Source organism: Lepidochelys kempii, chromosome 4 (assembly GCF_965140285.1).
Source record: "Lepidochelys kempii isolate rLepKem1 chromosome 4, rLepKem1.hap1, whole genome shotgun sequence".
NCBI lineage: Eukaryota > Metazoa > Chordata > Testudines > Cheloniidae > Lepidochelys > Lepidochelys kempii.
Window position 1 is genome coordinate 20111202 of NC_136383.1, and position 15044 is coordinate 20126245.

The window sequence follows — 15044 nt, forward strand, 5'->3', positions numbered from 1 at the left end:
ACATGAATTACACTGCACTATGACAAGAGCAGAGCTGTCACCTTGAGTCACCATTGTATTTCGGATAGCAGCCCCGTATTTTGTGGAAAGTACTTGCTACCTTTGAGTTTTGGTATTCAGTTCACTAAGGTCTTGGTTCTGCACTGGTTTGCCACTGCTTATGATGGATGCGGGATCAGGCCACAACAGTGGTATAAATCATACATTCATAAACAGAATGGGAGTTTTGCTTGAACAGGACTGCAGCACTGGGCCCAGTACCAGATTTTAGTTACAGTCTGTTCTACCTTGAACCATAGCAGAGGATGACTAGAAACATTCCTATCTAGTTCCAATAATGCTGCATGCACAGTATATTGTGTCTATATATTAAACTAGACACATCTGTTTGAAAGAAACATGGGGCCAAAGCCTTAGAGGGTGTAAGACTGGCATACATCCATTAACTTGGATGAAGTTATGCCAATTTCCACCTGCTGTGAATCTGGCTCATGAAGATTGGAGCTGAAATAATTCCAAGTGAATACTTTACTCAACTAATTTAGCCTCCAATGGTATGTCTACACTGCAATTAAAAACCTGCAGCTGGCCTGTGCCTGCTGATTCGGTCCCATGGGGCTCGGGCTAAGGAGTTGTTTAATGGCAGTGTAGATGTTTGGGCTTGGGCTGGAGCCCGGGCTCCAGGACTTGGTGAGGTGGGAGGGTCCCAGAGCTTGGCCTGCAGCCTGAGCCCAAACATCGACACTGTCATTAAACAGTCCCTTAGCCCGAGCCAGTTGGTACGGGCCAACCGCAGTTGTCTAAGTGCACTGTAGACATGCAGCAAGTAGATCAGGATTTTCTCAGGTTTATTCCAATTGTTTGAATTTGTTCAGCATATAGTTATCTCTTTACTTTATTAATTGATTGCTAACAGTTGGCTGTGAATATTTATTTGGGGCTGTGATGGCTAATTGGGGCTCTTCTCTCTGACCAGTTGAGCAGCACTTTTAGGATCAAGAGGAAGTGTCTGAAAACGTTACTGAGGCTTTGACTCTCTCAAGGACAGGTAACAGTTTAGGGAGAGGTAACCGGTAAGCGGCAATACCTGGGAAATTTTAGATCAATTTTTTAAACTTTTTTTGTCCTGGATCTCTCAGAGGCCTTTCTGGAGGCATTGTTCCTATACAAGTTAGACCTCTGTAAAATTTACTACCTGGGTGAGGATTTTAAATATATTTTTTTCTCATCGCTACTATAAAAAGTAATGTATGACTTTGCTTGGTCCTACTAGCCAAGGTGCAGCCAGATCTGCATGGCTGGCTGATTTAACTCCTTCCATACCTCGCTTAGTTTTGTCTGGTGGTACCCTCTCCCCTGCAGTGACAAGCCATGTCCAACTGCATATCAAGTTTACTACTTCCGAGTACTCATGCATGTAATTTTAAGATTTGTTACTTACGAGCACTTAGGTGTTCAAGCGTGGAATTCATTTTCCATGAGCATCTGTGTAAAACTCAACTGCATTAATGTTAGTGCAATACAATTAAATTACTTGGAATCTGCAAGTTCATGGCTAAGGGCCCAATGCTGCGAGCCCTCCACAAGAGGCGCTCCCATAGATTCGCAGGACTGGGCAATAATTTATCTGTACATTTGTGGTGAATTCTTCAAGCTCTCCCAGTTTGGAATTCCTACCAACTTGCAGGCTTGAGAGACAATATGGGCTCAAGTCAGTTTTCACATGTTCAGAATCTGAGCCAGTTCTCTCCCCCTGGAGTTTGGAATGAAGATTTACCATCACACAAAAGGTGACTTGCCACCAGATGCAAGTAATTGTAAGTAGAGAATCTCACATGTTTCAGTGGATGCTAGAATGATCTGAGAGCTCGTATTTGATTTGCTCACCACTCTTCTCTTTGGAAAGAATATGCCTGAAAGCTCTTTTCTTTTAAAATAAACAGAATTCTAAAAGGACTACAGAGCATTCCTCATAATTACTTCTCTACTTCTGAATTTTAATGGCTAGCTCTAGTGATTCCCCTCATCAACAGTTACATCTTTTATTAGTTAATGCTGGGATTTCCTAAGAAGCCTAATGGTGCTAGGAAACCAAATGTTGTTATATTTCAAGGGGAGATGAACACTTACCTACTTTGGTGTCTTTTGAAAATTCCCCTTTTCTATGTTACCACTCAAAGCTTTTAACCCCTTATTCCTTTCATGCACTTAACTCAATGCAGATTTTTTTTAAAGGAATTTGTATTTGTTAGTATTGGAGAGTATGTGTGTGTTTACAGCTATTTAAGGTTAGTTTAATTAAAAAGAACAATCACCACCACACCTTATGCTAGTCCTTGTGATACAACAAAAAATGACTTTTTATAAACACTTATACGATTCTTCTCTCTGCCTCATGTCTTGTCAGGAGATCCCATTCTCACTGCAGTCAGTTGGCAATTTAAAATTGTGCTTTTGCAAAGTGCCTCGCTTTTCATTTGACCGTAGACTGGGTGAGGGTCTACTATGGAAACAACAAAGGGGTGATACCTCATCAAGGGACAATGGAGTGACTATTCTGAAAATTTCCGGTAAGAATTTCCACGGTCACTGCATTATAATCCCAGATAATACAACTGAGCAGTGGGGTTTATTTCCACCTTTGGGGAGAGGGGGTTGTACCTGTGGACACACAAACCCCTATCAGTCTAACACAGAAGAAGGAGCAGGTCGGACACAGCAGTTAGGTCGCCTAAAGTTCTGCAACATGGACTGGAACACATTATGCTGCCTCCCTTTAAGTTTCTTATTTGAAGATGTATCCGAGGAAATCGATTTCCGGTTCTGGGTGCTTTGTGCCTTGATCAGTTTCTCATGTTCTCGTATTTGTCTTTGTAAGTGATTTTGGATAGCGATCCCCAGTGACTCTGGGTCTAGCGAAGCACCATATACCTCCCATGTCATGCCTTGTTCATCCCACACAACATCTCTGACGTGCTTGGATTGCTGCACCTGTACTTTGGCCTCCGTGGCCACAGTGGGCTTTTTCTTCTTTTCCCCAAGATGTGGCAGTCGTGGAGCAGAGGCAGGAACAGCTGTTGGTTCCTTCCTGGTTTCACTGGCCTTGCTAATTTGACATGGTGGAGCTGTTGGGGTGCCCAGCCTATGGGTGTCATGGGTAGAATTCATATTCAACTCAGGTGTCAATCCAGCTTGCAGACTCGGGCTGCTGGACTTCTTTGCCTGATTAGTTTTTTCCAACATCTTGTCCGGCTCCGTTTTAACCGTACGTGGTGCATATACCTTCGCAGAGCCAGCAGCAGCTCCAGTGCCCATGTTAACTCCTCCTTTAGCCTCAAGCAACATGAACTTTTCTTCCTTCTTTGGCTTTCTCTCGGTTTTGACATTAACCGGACTGATTTGCATTTCATCAACACGCGGGAACTGCCAAGGCTTCCTACCAGTGCTGCTACCAGCTGCGCTGCACAGGGTCTCTGTCTGCTCAGTTCCATGGAGTACACTACCGTGTCCAGGTGACTGGTTACTTTCTGAATCACTGACTTGGTGCAGAAAGTTGTTGCTTGTTTCAGGGATGGCTGTAAATGGAGATGGGTGGGGTTCACCATCTCCAGACTGCTGAGGTGCTGCAGGTTGATTACTGGTGTTAACCGTAATCTGGTACACAGGTTTTGCCTTCAGTGAGACTGCAGCGTCTGATGGCAGTGGAGGAATGTCCGTGCTGTCTCTGGCCAAGCAGGCTCCTTGGGTTTCTGCCCTATCAGCCGGCGTTCCTTGGGTGTTCCCGGCTCCTTGGGGGCATGGACAGGCAGGTGTTATGCTACCTGCCAGCACTGGACAGATGGTGTCAGGTGGGTCTCCTTGATGCTTTTGCAATTGGGCAGGCTGAGCTTTCACTGGATCCACTGCAGCTGTCAGAGCGTACCCTTCTGGCATGATATCAGGACACCAGGCTGGCTTTTGGAGTGATGCAAAGTTGTCAACAAGTTCTGACTGGTTCTGCCCACCACCACTCTGATAACTGACGTGCAACTGCTCCTTTGCCTCTGAAGGAGGATTCCCCTTGAGGAATGCAGCAAGGATACTTGGGCTGGTGGAAGCGGATTTGCTCTCCATACTGGCCACTGCCTGAACCTCAGCATCACGCCATGTCCTGATTACTGCCTCCCGAGTTAAAGATGTGCTCTCAGGCTGGACTGTCATTGTACCTACTTCTCTGAACCTGGAGAGCTGGGGCAGCACTGGTCCTGTTTTCTCTGCCTCGCACAAGGGCTGTGTCCCCTCAAGGCTGGATTGTGGCAAAGCCTTATTGCTCTGTGCAAGTGCAGTCCTAAAAGTGGGACAGGATTTCACATCACTTGCATCCCTTATCTCTGCTTCTGAATAAACCTGCGGCCTGATCCCCAGAAAAGGAATAGCTTTGAAGTCCCTCACTGCAGTGGCTGCCGGAGAGAAGCCAGGGTCAGTTATTTCCACTGCTTTCTCTTTTTCCATGTCTATTCTTTGCAGGGTATTTGCCTGAGAAGAATGGTGACAGGACTCACTACCCTTGATAGTGTTGTCTAGGGATGGATAATTTAACTCCTGAAGTTCCGCTGGATCATTCATCCCACAGACCTTCACTGCACAGTCATCAACGTGTGCCAGTGACCTTATCCTTGGTAGGTCGCTTTGTATAAGCTGGTTGGAATTGTGGGTAGCTGGCATCATATCTGTTGCATGTCCAGCTGCAGAGGTTTTTGCTACAACCTGTGCTTGCACTGTGGCGTCACGGCTGCCCGTTTGCTCCGAGTTACTGGCCGACTTGGTACATGCAGGAGGCACTTCTTCAGCTTGGCTGAAGGACCCAGGCAAAAACATGTCTTGCTGGCTAGTATCATCCCCGTAGAGGTGCTCATCCCTTTGGATGTTGGAAACTACAGTACAGTTCAGGTCAAACAAGCAAACTCCAGCAGATTCAGCCTTGGTATAAGAAATGCCATTACTGCTCCTCTCTATGCTTGCTTGTTTGTGCTGGTGCTTAGTGGATTGCGGATCTCCCAGGCACTCTCTCTCTTCAGAAGTGGCAACCAACAAAAGTTGGGCAGACCTCAGAGGATCTGGTACCGTCCCCATGGAATTTCTCTGAGCTGTAGCTTGCAGTCAGCTTCTTCCAGCAATACTCTTGCAGAGCAGTGTTTGTATCAAGGGGAATGTGGTCAGGAACAACTTTCCCTTAGAGCCAATCTGTTAAAGAAGGAAACACAGCGTTAACAGCAATCGGATTTAAGCAGGGAAAATACTTTTTAATATTTAAGGGAGATGTTCAAAGGCACAAAGGGCTGACAGGCGCTTGACTCGCACTGAGTCAATGGGAGTTGGGCTCCTAACTCCCCTTTGTGCCTCGGAAAATCTCCCCCTAAGTAATTTTTCACTTGCAGAATAAAAAGTATTTGAATTTCAAATATTTTTCCATACAATTATTTCCAAGGTAGGATCGAGAAGCAGAGGTAGCCGTTAGCTACAAATGCATCAAAATCTGCCCTGGTTGTTGACTATTTTATGGAAAAGAATAAGAATGTTGTGCACTGATTTAGTCATGTGATTGACCTGGCACCTAAAGCTATTAAAAAAAAGGGGGAAGTGGGATCTGGGTGGATGGTTTGTGGAAAATATTCTGCCGTCAGAATTGAATAAATAACGTTAAGTAATGCAAAGCTAGAGATACAAGAACCTGCAGAAAGGAAGTTTGATCCCATGGCGAGGAGACTAGCCTGGGACATGGGAAATCCAGGTTCAAATTCCTGTTATGCGTCACACTTCCCATGTGACCCTGAGCAAGTCATTAAGTCTCTCTGTGTGCCTTGGTTCCCCATCTGTAAAATGGGGTTAATACTTCTCTAACTTCACCGACTTGTGGAGGACCAATACACTAAAGATTGTGAGGTGCTTTATATTGCAATAGAATTATTGAAGATAGACAGGTCTCTGTGTCAAGTTTCTAGTACCTTCAGACATAGGCGCTGGAGCGCCCACGGAGAAAAATTGGTGGGTGCTCTGCACCCACCGGCAGCTCCCTGCCCTGCCCCAGCTCACCTGTGCCTCCACCTCCTCCGTGAGTGTGCCTGCTTTTTTCCCCCTCCCTCCCAGTGCTTGCCGCCGTGGAACAGCTGTTTCGCGTGGCAATTGCTGGGAGGGAGCGGGGAGGAGGGGAAACGCGGCATGCTCAGGGGAGGCGGCAGAGTTTGGGTGGGGATTTTGGGGGAAGGGATTGGAATGGGGGTGGAGCTGGGGGGCACAAGCACCCACCGGCGCCATGAGAAGTTGGCGCCTATGCCTTCAGACTAATACTTGTGAAGTAAAACCTGGTTGCTAAAATGAACTGCTGAATGAAATACTGTGGACTAATGTTAAGAAAAACACCAGAACTGATTCTGGCTGTGCTACTGGAAGTACTATGTATACTTATGTTCATAAAGGAAAACAATTCTGCATTTATAATCTTCTAGAAGCATTCTTGACAAAATGTATTAACTGATTTACGAACTACAGGTAGATCCTGTATACACATCTGTTTGCCCACTGCTGAAGAGTAACCATTTGTCCAGTGAAACATAGCTAAACTCAGTACCACCACGGAACAGGATATCAAGAAGAATACCCTTTCCAGATGAAACAGCAGGGGGGAATTTTAAACAGAGGGAGCAGAATTATCTGAATCTCAGGGTAACTCTCATTTTGAACTCGGAATACATTTTAAAATGTGCTTTTAGAGTGGAATTCTCAAAAGAGCTCAGTGTTGGTCAAAACTTTGCTCTCACTGAATTCACTGGTAACATTCCTATTGACGACAATGGAAGCAGAGCTAGATCAATGGTAGCACTTGGGAAAATCCCTGCCTTGTTCTTTTACGTTGTAGGTTGTCTGTCTCCCCCAGAAGGCTTTCATTTCAAAGCCCCTCCCACATCTCCATTGCCAGTGGAGTGCTAGACTGGGACTCAGGAAACTGGGTTCTGTATTTCCATCTCTGTCACTGGCCTGCTAGGTGACCTTGGGCAAGTCATACCACCACTCTGGGACTCAATTTTGCCATCTGTAAAGTGGGGATACTGATACCAGCAGTGCCCTTTTCAACAAAAGGTCTCATTCTCCCCTCATTGTACACCAGACTTGCGTTAGTGAAACTCTGCCACTGACTTCAGTAAAACTCCCCCTGAGATGCAGTGCATTGAGAGTGAGAGGAGAAGCAGGCCCCAGGGGTTTAATGGAAACAAAATCAAAATGAATACAGCAAACCTAGTTTTGCACACAGGAAAACATGGTGACGCATTACGAATTCATTAACTTGATGTCCTCCAGATATTCATAATTTATCATTTTAACTCTGTATCTCTAATTTGGCGTGCCTTTGGGCTCTACCCAACCAAAAATGTCCAGGGCTAAGCCAGCCCTAAAATACCATGGCTATTGGTCCCACTGGCTATTGAACTTCTTAACAGGAATCTTGCTGCGGTATCCCATACAAATTCACAAACCAAATTGCTCCAAGTACAACTTCTGATGAGCTGAGCAGGAAGTGGGGAGTTTATATAAAATAAGCCAAAAAAAACTCCTTGCGTGAGGCCACAAGTCCTCATTTCTCAGTTGATGTAAAGCCAGTAGCCATCACTGTGCACACAATGAAAGTTATCCCACCTTTAGACACCAGTAATCGTCCTTCGTGGCTGTGCACTGGGGAATGGGCAGGTTTGGTGGCTCCTGTTCCAATTTTCTTGTTTCCCTCCTCCTTCCCCTTCCAAATATGATCAATATCAAGGGAGTCAGTGGCAGATAAAACTGACATCAACATGGTCCCTGATCTCACGATGGTTGCAGGGGATCTCCAAAACCTTTGTAAAAATCTACATCTCATGACAATAAGTTTCAGCATAAATATAGGATGCAGGTCTGTGTGGGCAACATGGAAATTCCAGGTTTATCTGCATGCAATATTCCCTGGCTGACCTCAGGAACAGATCTGTATGAGACGGAAAGAGCACAGCAAAACTACAACCCAGGACCTTTTACAGGTCTTCTCCAGCTGAGCAGGTGAAGAACCTGCCCTCACATTACACTGATGAGGGCTGGGAGAACTCCTTAGTCTTGCTAAAGGGGAGTCCCCCTGGTGGTGTTCAATGCCTTGATTGCTACAGAGTGTATGCGAGTCTGGCTAGGAGAGTTAGAGACTCTGGAGAGCAGGATTGTGCTCCCTAGGTCTATCAATTGATCTATGAAGCAAGCAAATGTACTTGCTAGCTCCTCTCACAGACCCAGTGAAAATTAACGAAGAAATGGCTGGATTTAAGCAGTCCTCCCTCATGATTTGATCATTAGCGCACCAGACAGGCTTCACCCATTGGGCTTGATTCTCCTTTGACACTAGAGTAATGGAGTCACAACAGAGTAAAGCTGGTGGAGTCCGATCAGAATCAGGACCACTCCTTTCTGGTCGTCAGAGATTTTGTTAGGTGACTTGCTGGTGGAAGGAAGGAAAGAGAGAAAACTCTTTTCAGTGACAGGCAATGCTTAGATACAAAACTTTGGGGACATGGCATGTTATCGAAAACTAACCTGCTGAGATTTGGATCCCTACTTTTTAAACCCGCCCACTGGAGGCGCTGGGGTCGGGAGGGCCATTCTTTTAGGAACTGCTTTAACCCACACCTTCTTGGGAAAAACTGAGCAAGTCTCACAGCCTGTAAAGCCAGAAGGGACCATCACGATCATCTAGTCTGACCTCATGTACATTTTGTCTATTCCAAAGGAGTTACACTTGGATGTAATATCTCATTTTTTTGACACAGGGCTTCAAAACGTACCCATCACCTACCAGCTGAAGCAATAAAAGTCTCACTAGTGAGACATGATCCCACAGCCATGGCTTCCAAGAGTCAGGATAAGTTATTTTTTAAAATTGATATAGTATCTAAAAACGGCAACCAGATGTATTACATATACTCCGTTGTTTTCTCTTATCAGGACACGCATTAGGACGCTTGAGTGGAGCACAAGCTCTGAAATAGGAATCCAGAGAAGAGCAGTGGATGATCAGGGATTCACAAGGAGTTCCCTGTCCCCTGTGTTGTGGAGAGAATAATCTGGTCCCTGGTGTGTTCATATGACTGAATTATTCACTTATTTTTCCTAAACAATTTTCTGAGGGTTTGGTCCATCCTGCCAAATGCTACTGGCAATTCACGCTTCTGTTGGTACTGATCGTAAAATGGCCATAGAAACTGCCCCTTAGTTAATGAGGGATGGACCACACATATGCAGATGCGTACTTCTGGACACTGGAAAGTAAACTCTGTAGAATATTACGTAAAATAAAATGTTGGCAGCTTGTATAAATATTTTTGCTTGTTGGGTATACCTCACTTGTAGCTCTTCTGCAGACTTCCACGTGAATTTGAGCTCTTTCTTAACTTGTATAAATATTTCTCATCTCCTAACCCTTATGTATTTGCCTACTGGATGTTCACATACACACACGAGAGGAAACTTGGCAGAAGGATCAGTTTGGTCTACCCCTGTTTTGATGGGTATGTTTGATTCATCCCTGCCAAGAAAGCAGCTTCTAACAAGCTTCTTCATGCCAAGGCAGGTCTATAAGGTTATTTATAATTGGCTTTGTCTGGCCCTCCCACAAGTGTCTTCAGCTACAAACTCCCTTCAAAAAGGTGAGATTCCTTCCTATCTTTGAAAACATCAAAGAAATTGCTTCTGAATGAAGCATATAAGCAAGTTCCCAGGGATCTGCAAAAGTGAAGTGCAAATGCATTAGCATCTATAGAAAATGGCATTGGAAAGTTGTTTTTATTCTATTCATTCAAATGACCTGTCAAGTCGTGATCACTAAAACTATACTCCACTGCCTATCCAAGGGATAGCCACTGCAGAGGGACAAGATCCTGCCCTCAGTTACCCCCAGGACGCCTTGTTGACTTCAGTGGGGTAAGAGAACTTAACACAGATGTTTCACTTAACCTCAGAACATTAAATACATTTAATTAGGCTCAGGTTGTGGAGACTTGATTCATGTTTGTGAGCACTTGTTCATGAGAAGTCAATGACAATACTGCTGTGAGGAAGTGCCCCCCGAAATGAGTGATGGCTCCACAATCTGGCCCTTTTCTAATAGGCAAGGTTGTCGAACAATACCTTACCCCTCAAGTAGCTCTCTAGACATCTGTGGAACTCCTGGAGGAGTAAGTGAGGTACAGAAGCAGAATCTGGCCCTCTGTGATCTGTCCAACAGGCTGCTCTCCACCTATTGTGACAAAGGCTGTACAGGAACACCTACTCTAGTTACAGCGTACCCGGAGTGATGATCACTTCGCTGCTCCAGCTGTATACGGCAGGCAAGGGTATTTCCATCTACAGTACAACACTGTCTTTTCTGTTTCTGGGCACACGAGCAGAATGAAAGATCTTGAAAGGGAGCTACAATCATCTGCTAGAATGACAACAGATATCAATGACCTAATTTATAAGGAATGGCTAATTAAAACAATGGGGAAAAACTGACTCTGCTATCACCAAATGGGAACTATTCTGCTATCTAATTTAGGCAAGGGTCAAATTCTCCACTCAAGGTATGTCTATACTGTGATACATGACACAGCTGCGGCTGGTCCAGGTCAGCGGACTCAGGCTCATGGCTTTATAGCTGCGGGACTATAAAATTGCACTGCAGACATTCGGGCTGGGGCTGGAGCCCAGGCTCCGAGACCCTAACCCTTGTGGCGTCTCAGAGCCCAGGCTCCAGCCTGAACCTGTCTACATTGCAATTTTTAGCCCCGTAGGCCAAGTCCTGCAAGCCCCTGTCATCTGACTTGGGCTCTGAGACTCAGCACCATGGGTTTTTTATTGCAGAGAGTCGACATACTCTCAGTGACTCCGGTGAAACCCCACTGAATCCAATGGGCATGCACAAGTGTAAACGAAAGCAGAACTTGAACCAAGCTATTTATATTGTCAGAGAACAACCAACCAACGGGAACTAGAGTATGACAGTTCAAAATCAGAAGCCAATAGAAACTTTATGTAAAGGAGACCAAATGAACTGACTACAGCATGTGGAAGTTATCTTTGTTACTGCTTGCAAGCACACGTTGATCCTGGGCTCCTTGAATAAACTATGCAAAGACTGTCCGACAGACACTGCAGTGAAAAATGCATAGGAACAAAAAAAACCTATGGCAGGCGAACAGCCACTGGAGGAAATATGAAAATAAAACCCAATATTAGGAAGGAAAACATGCCAAGACAAACCGAAATCTCTGTGGAATTGCTCAGGTGAAATGTGTTCAGTGTTTCACCTGGAGAAATCATCTGAAATTTAATTTTATGAGGAAGAGGTGTTAGTGTCACCATAAAGATGGAAAGCAGTTCCCAGTAATAACCATGGATTTTCAATACCAAAATCATTTGTTTCAAACAAAAATCAATCCACCTGAAAATTTCACGTCATATCTTATTCCAGGGTGGAATTTTCCTGGACATCTTGAGACAAGTAACACAAAAAAGTTTTGAAAGCCTGCCAGAGTCCATACATGACTTGTATAGGCAGACAGAATCCCTGTGTGGTTTGCGCATCTTTTTTAAAATCTAAGGCATTTCCCAGGCAAACAACTTTGTTAACTTCAAGTCAAGGTGGAAAGAATCTACCACTTATTTCAGCATATCCCCCTTTTAAAACAATGTTATAGTTTCCTCTATTGTCAAAAAACAAAAATCCTGCAAATGTTAAAAAAGCCTGAGAATTGCAATCTAAAGCTCTACTTTACAAATAATCTGCAAACATGTGGAAGTATGCCAATGATTAGTTAACATTGTCAATACTGCCAAATCCCAAGGTTCAAAAGTCATGAGTCTGGCCTCCAAAAAATAATGAAATTGACCTAAAAGTCACAAGATTTTTTATTTGCTGTCTGGTTTTTGAGTCTTTAGGGTTCACATTTTCAAGCCTTGCTTTGTAAACATGAGGGTTAGAAACTTTTCAAATGAAAGCTGAGAGTCTGATCTCATCACATGGCTCCAGGAGCTGGGGCTTTAAGAAAAAGCACAAAATATAACAAGAATCACAATGAAACTGCAAGAATTGACAACACTCTGACAACATGTATTCTGCAACAGTAGCAACATCAGCCTTCCCTCTGGGCTTTTAATTTTGGAGAAGACATGGATGTTCTACAATTTGCTGTGGAGTACCGAAAATGTGAATCACAGAGCACCAGTTTTGATATTTAGCTTCATACACACGTCTCTGATACCAAGACTTATTTCCACTTCAGTCTTTCCAGGGGAGTGCTGTAATTTCATGGTCTTAGCATAGGAAGGTTTGTTTTGTTTTCTCCAGGGGCTTCTATTAATAGGTTGTAGTTTATTTTCTCATGGTATCTGAGGGACCTAGATCTGTCATTATGAATGAGAGACAGAGAAGTAGAGACAAATGACAGCTGAGAAAGTAAAGCAGTTTGAAAGGAATTATCTTAACTCAAGACACTCTGGACTTATATCATCCTGCCTGGTTTGGGATACATAGTTGAAAGAAAGGAATTAAGATGCTCAAAGTAAGATACCATCCTATGCTAGCATCATGTGAAGGTGATGGATGATATTATGGGATGCACCTGGATTCCCTGTGTTTCATGTGCGTTGTAGGGAAAGTGGGTATAGCTTTCCAAAAAGCCACATCTCTCACTTAGCAGGCTCCAGTCCAAAAGCAAAGCCAAACTGTAAGCAAGAATTATTTAAAGCTCCATTCCCTTATGCACATGGGAACACAACTGTTATTAGTGCTGATGTGTAGACATTACTCCTTGAAGGGACAATGTGCACTGGCAGGATGGGCTGGTGACACACTCACTGGGACTTATTTGTGATAGGTCATACTGATTTGGTAGCTACAGTACAGGTCTGTTGGAACCCGTACGCATCGAGATGTGTGCCATTTGTCGTTCACGTTTGCTTTCGTGAGTGCAGGGGAATTGTGTCTGAGACAAATTGGTCTCTGAAAGAGTTACAAGTCCATTACAGACATGATCTCTTTCTTTTGCTGTGCTGCTGACATTTCTGATGATAATCAGAGTCTGCATTTCCAAAACCAGGAAGAACACTGTTTCAAAGCTGACAGAGGCATGCACAGATTTGATGTTAGAACACGGCACCAACAATTTCTGTAAGAATTTACATGAAACCCATGTGACTATCTGTTGGTTGCTTCTGATTAACAATGGAAATCGAAGGTTATCCACTAGGCTGCAGTTCAGCAAATTTTACATGTAAACTTAACCAACCCTTGCACAGAATTTATTGGCTCACCCTTGATCATGAGGACTAATACCGAAAAAATTGTTTTACTCAGCCCAGGTGAGAGGATGGGTTGAATATTTCAAGGTTGCTCTTCTGCCGAGGTACATTCCCATTATCCACTCGGCTACGCTCATTCTGTCTGTCTGATTGTCTGCTGTATTATCTCCTGCCTTACCCGAGTCACAACTGTACAATACGGCCGGGAGGGACCACCGGAGCATCTACTCTGACTGCCTGTATATCACAGGCCACCAGCCCCACCCAGTGCCCGCACACTAAATCCAACAACCAAAATTAGATCAAAAAATTACAGCCCAGAAGACACTAGGCCATTCTTTGCCACAGACAGAGAACAGGATGGACCAAGGTGCACCACTGCCTAAAGTTCTCCACAATGGCAGGGAAATGATTCAGTAAGATATCCCCAGAGAATCCAAAACCTTCCAGGGACCACGAGTATGCACTCTGGTTACTAGCCCGTGATGAAGCCTGTGCCATCATGTCTACACTGCTATGGTCATTCATGCTACCTCGATTAAAACAAACACAGGTGTGCCTACCCGTGCTACAATCACCCTTTCACTTTGCAATGTAGACACACCCTTAGGCATAGTCCTAAGCAGGAAGCAATAAGGAGCCATGCTGCCACAGGAGCAGTTTGGGTGACTGTTCTTCATGGAGCTCTCCTATGTGCACGGAGAGAGCAGAGGCTGCACCATCCTTCGCCTGTTTGTACGGATCAGATGATACGGAGCAATACTGAAGCACTTCTTCTCATGAGTGCTTTCCCCACCCCGGAATTTCGATACTACAGATCACGGATCGTTCGTGGATTCTTTTCTAGCCTTTATTATAGACCACGTTATTTTTGCAAACAGGGAAACTTATTTCAGCATCATTTGTTAAATGTATTAAAAGGGCTTGTATGTAGCACAGGACAAAGACAGGCTACACCCTGAACCCTTCTGAGTCTGGAAAAATAATGCTGTTCAGAGTTTAGAGCATGCTTTCTGTGCATCGTGAAAACTTGCTTTTAGCTAGAAGAGGGTTAAATCTGAGATCTATACAATTCTAATGGTCAGGCGATACAGTAACCGTTACAAAAGGAGTGTATTATGATCAGAGGTGAGCACTGCGATCAGAGAAAATGTGAATGTCCTGCCTATTGTTGCTTTCTAGGGACCAGATCCTTATCTGGTGTAAATTGGGATAGCTCCATGGAGGTTAATGGAGCTCTGCCAAGTTACACCGAGAATCTGGCCCAATAATTTGTAGTATATGAAAGAACCATCCTCACCAACCCCCTGCCCACAAACATCCAGCTAAAAACAACAACAAAAACAAAACACGGAGCACCAGTCTAACACTTTAAGTGCCTTTGACATAAATTACAAAAAAAACAACCCCATCAACAGCCCCCCTCACAAAACCTCTCATGCTCCTCCTTCCCCGAAGTCTGAATAAAAAGATGCACTTTGTAGCATCTCACAATTGGCTGATGCCACTGTCATGATAGGATACTCAGACGTGATAAAGGAGAGAAAAGGAATAGGTTATGAACCTGAGAGGAATAACTGGGGAAAATTGCTTCAGAAAAACATCTGCTTGTACTCATGCTTTCTTTGTAATGGTAGTTAGCAGGTGAAAAAATAGGTGAGAAACCAAGGGCAAAATGCTGGGAACAAAGCATGTGATAACACAGTACTCCCATT

General features: G+C 44.2%; 1 protein-coding gene across 1 annotated transcript in view; it reads right to left on the bottom strand.

Annotated features, from left to right (window-relative positions):
• Positions 1 to 710: 710 nt before the first annotated feature.
• GPRIN3 (GPRIN family member 3) overlaps positions 711 to 15044 on the bottom strand; it is a 56233-nt gene continuing 41899 nt past the window's right edge. Inside the window, exon 2 of the mRNA XM_073340685.2 lies at positions 711 to 5223. Within this exon, the coding sequence (XP_073196786.2) occupies positions 2683 to 5112 (2430 nt within the window). The 5' untranslated portion in view covers positions 5113 to 5223 and the 3' untranslated portion in view covers positions 711 to 2682. The remainder of the gene's footprint in view (positions 5224 to 15044) is intronic.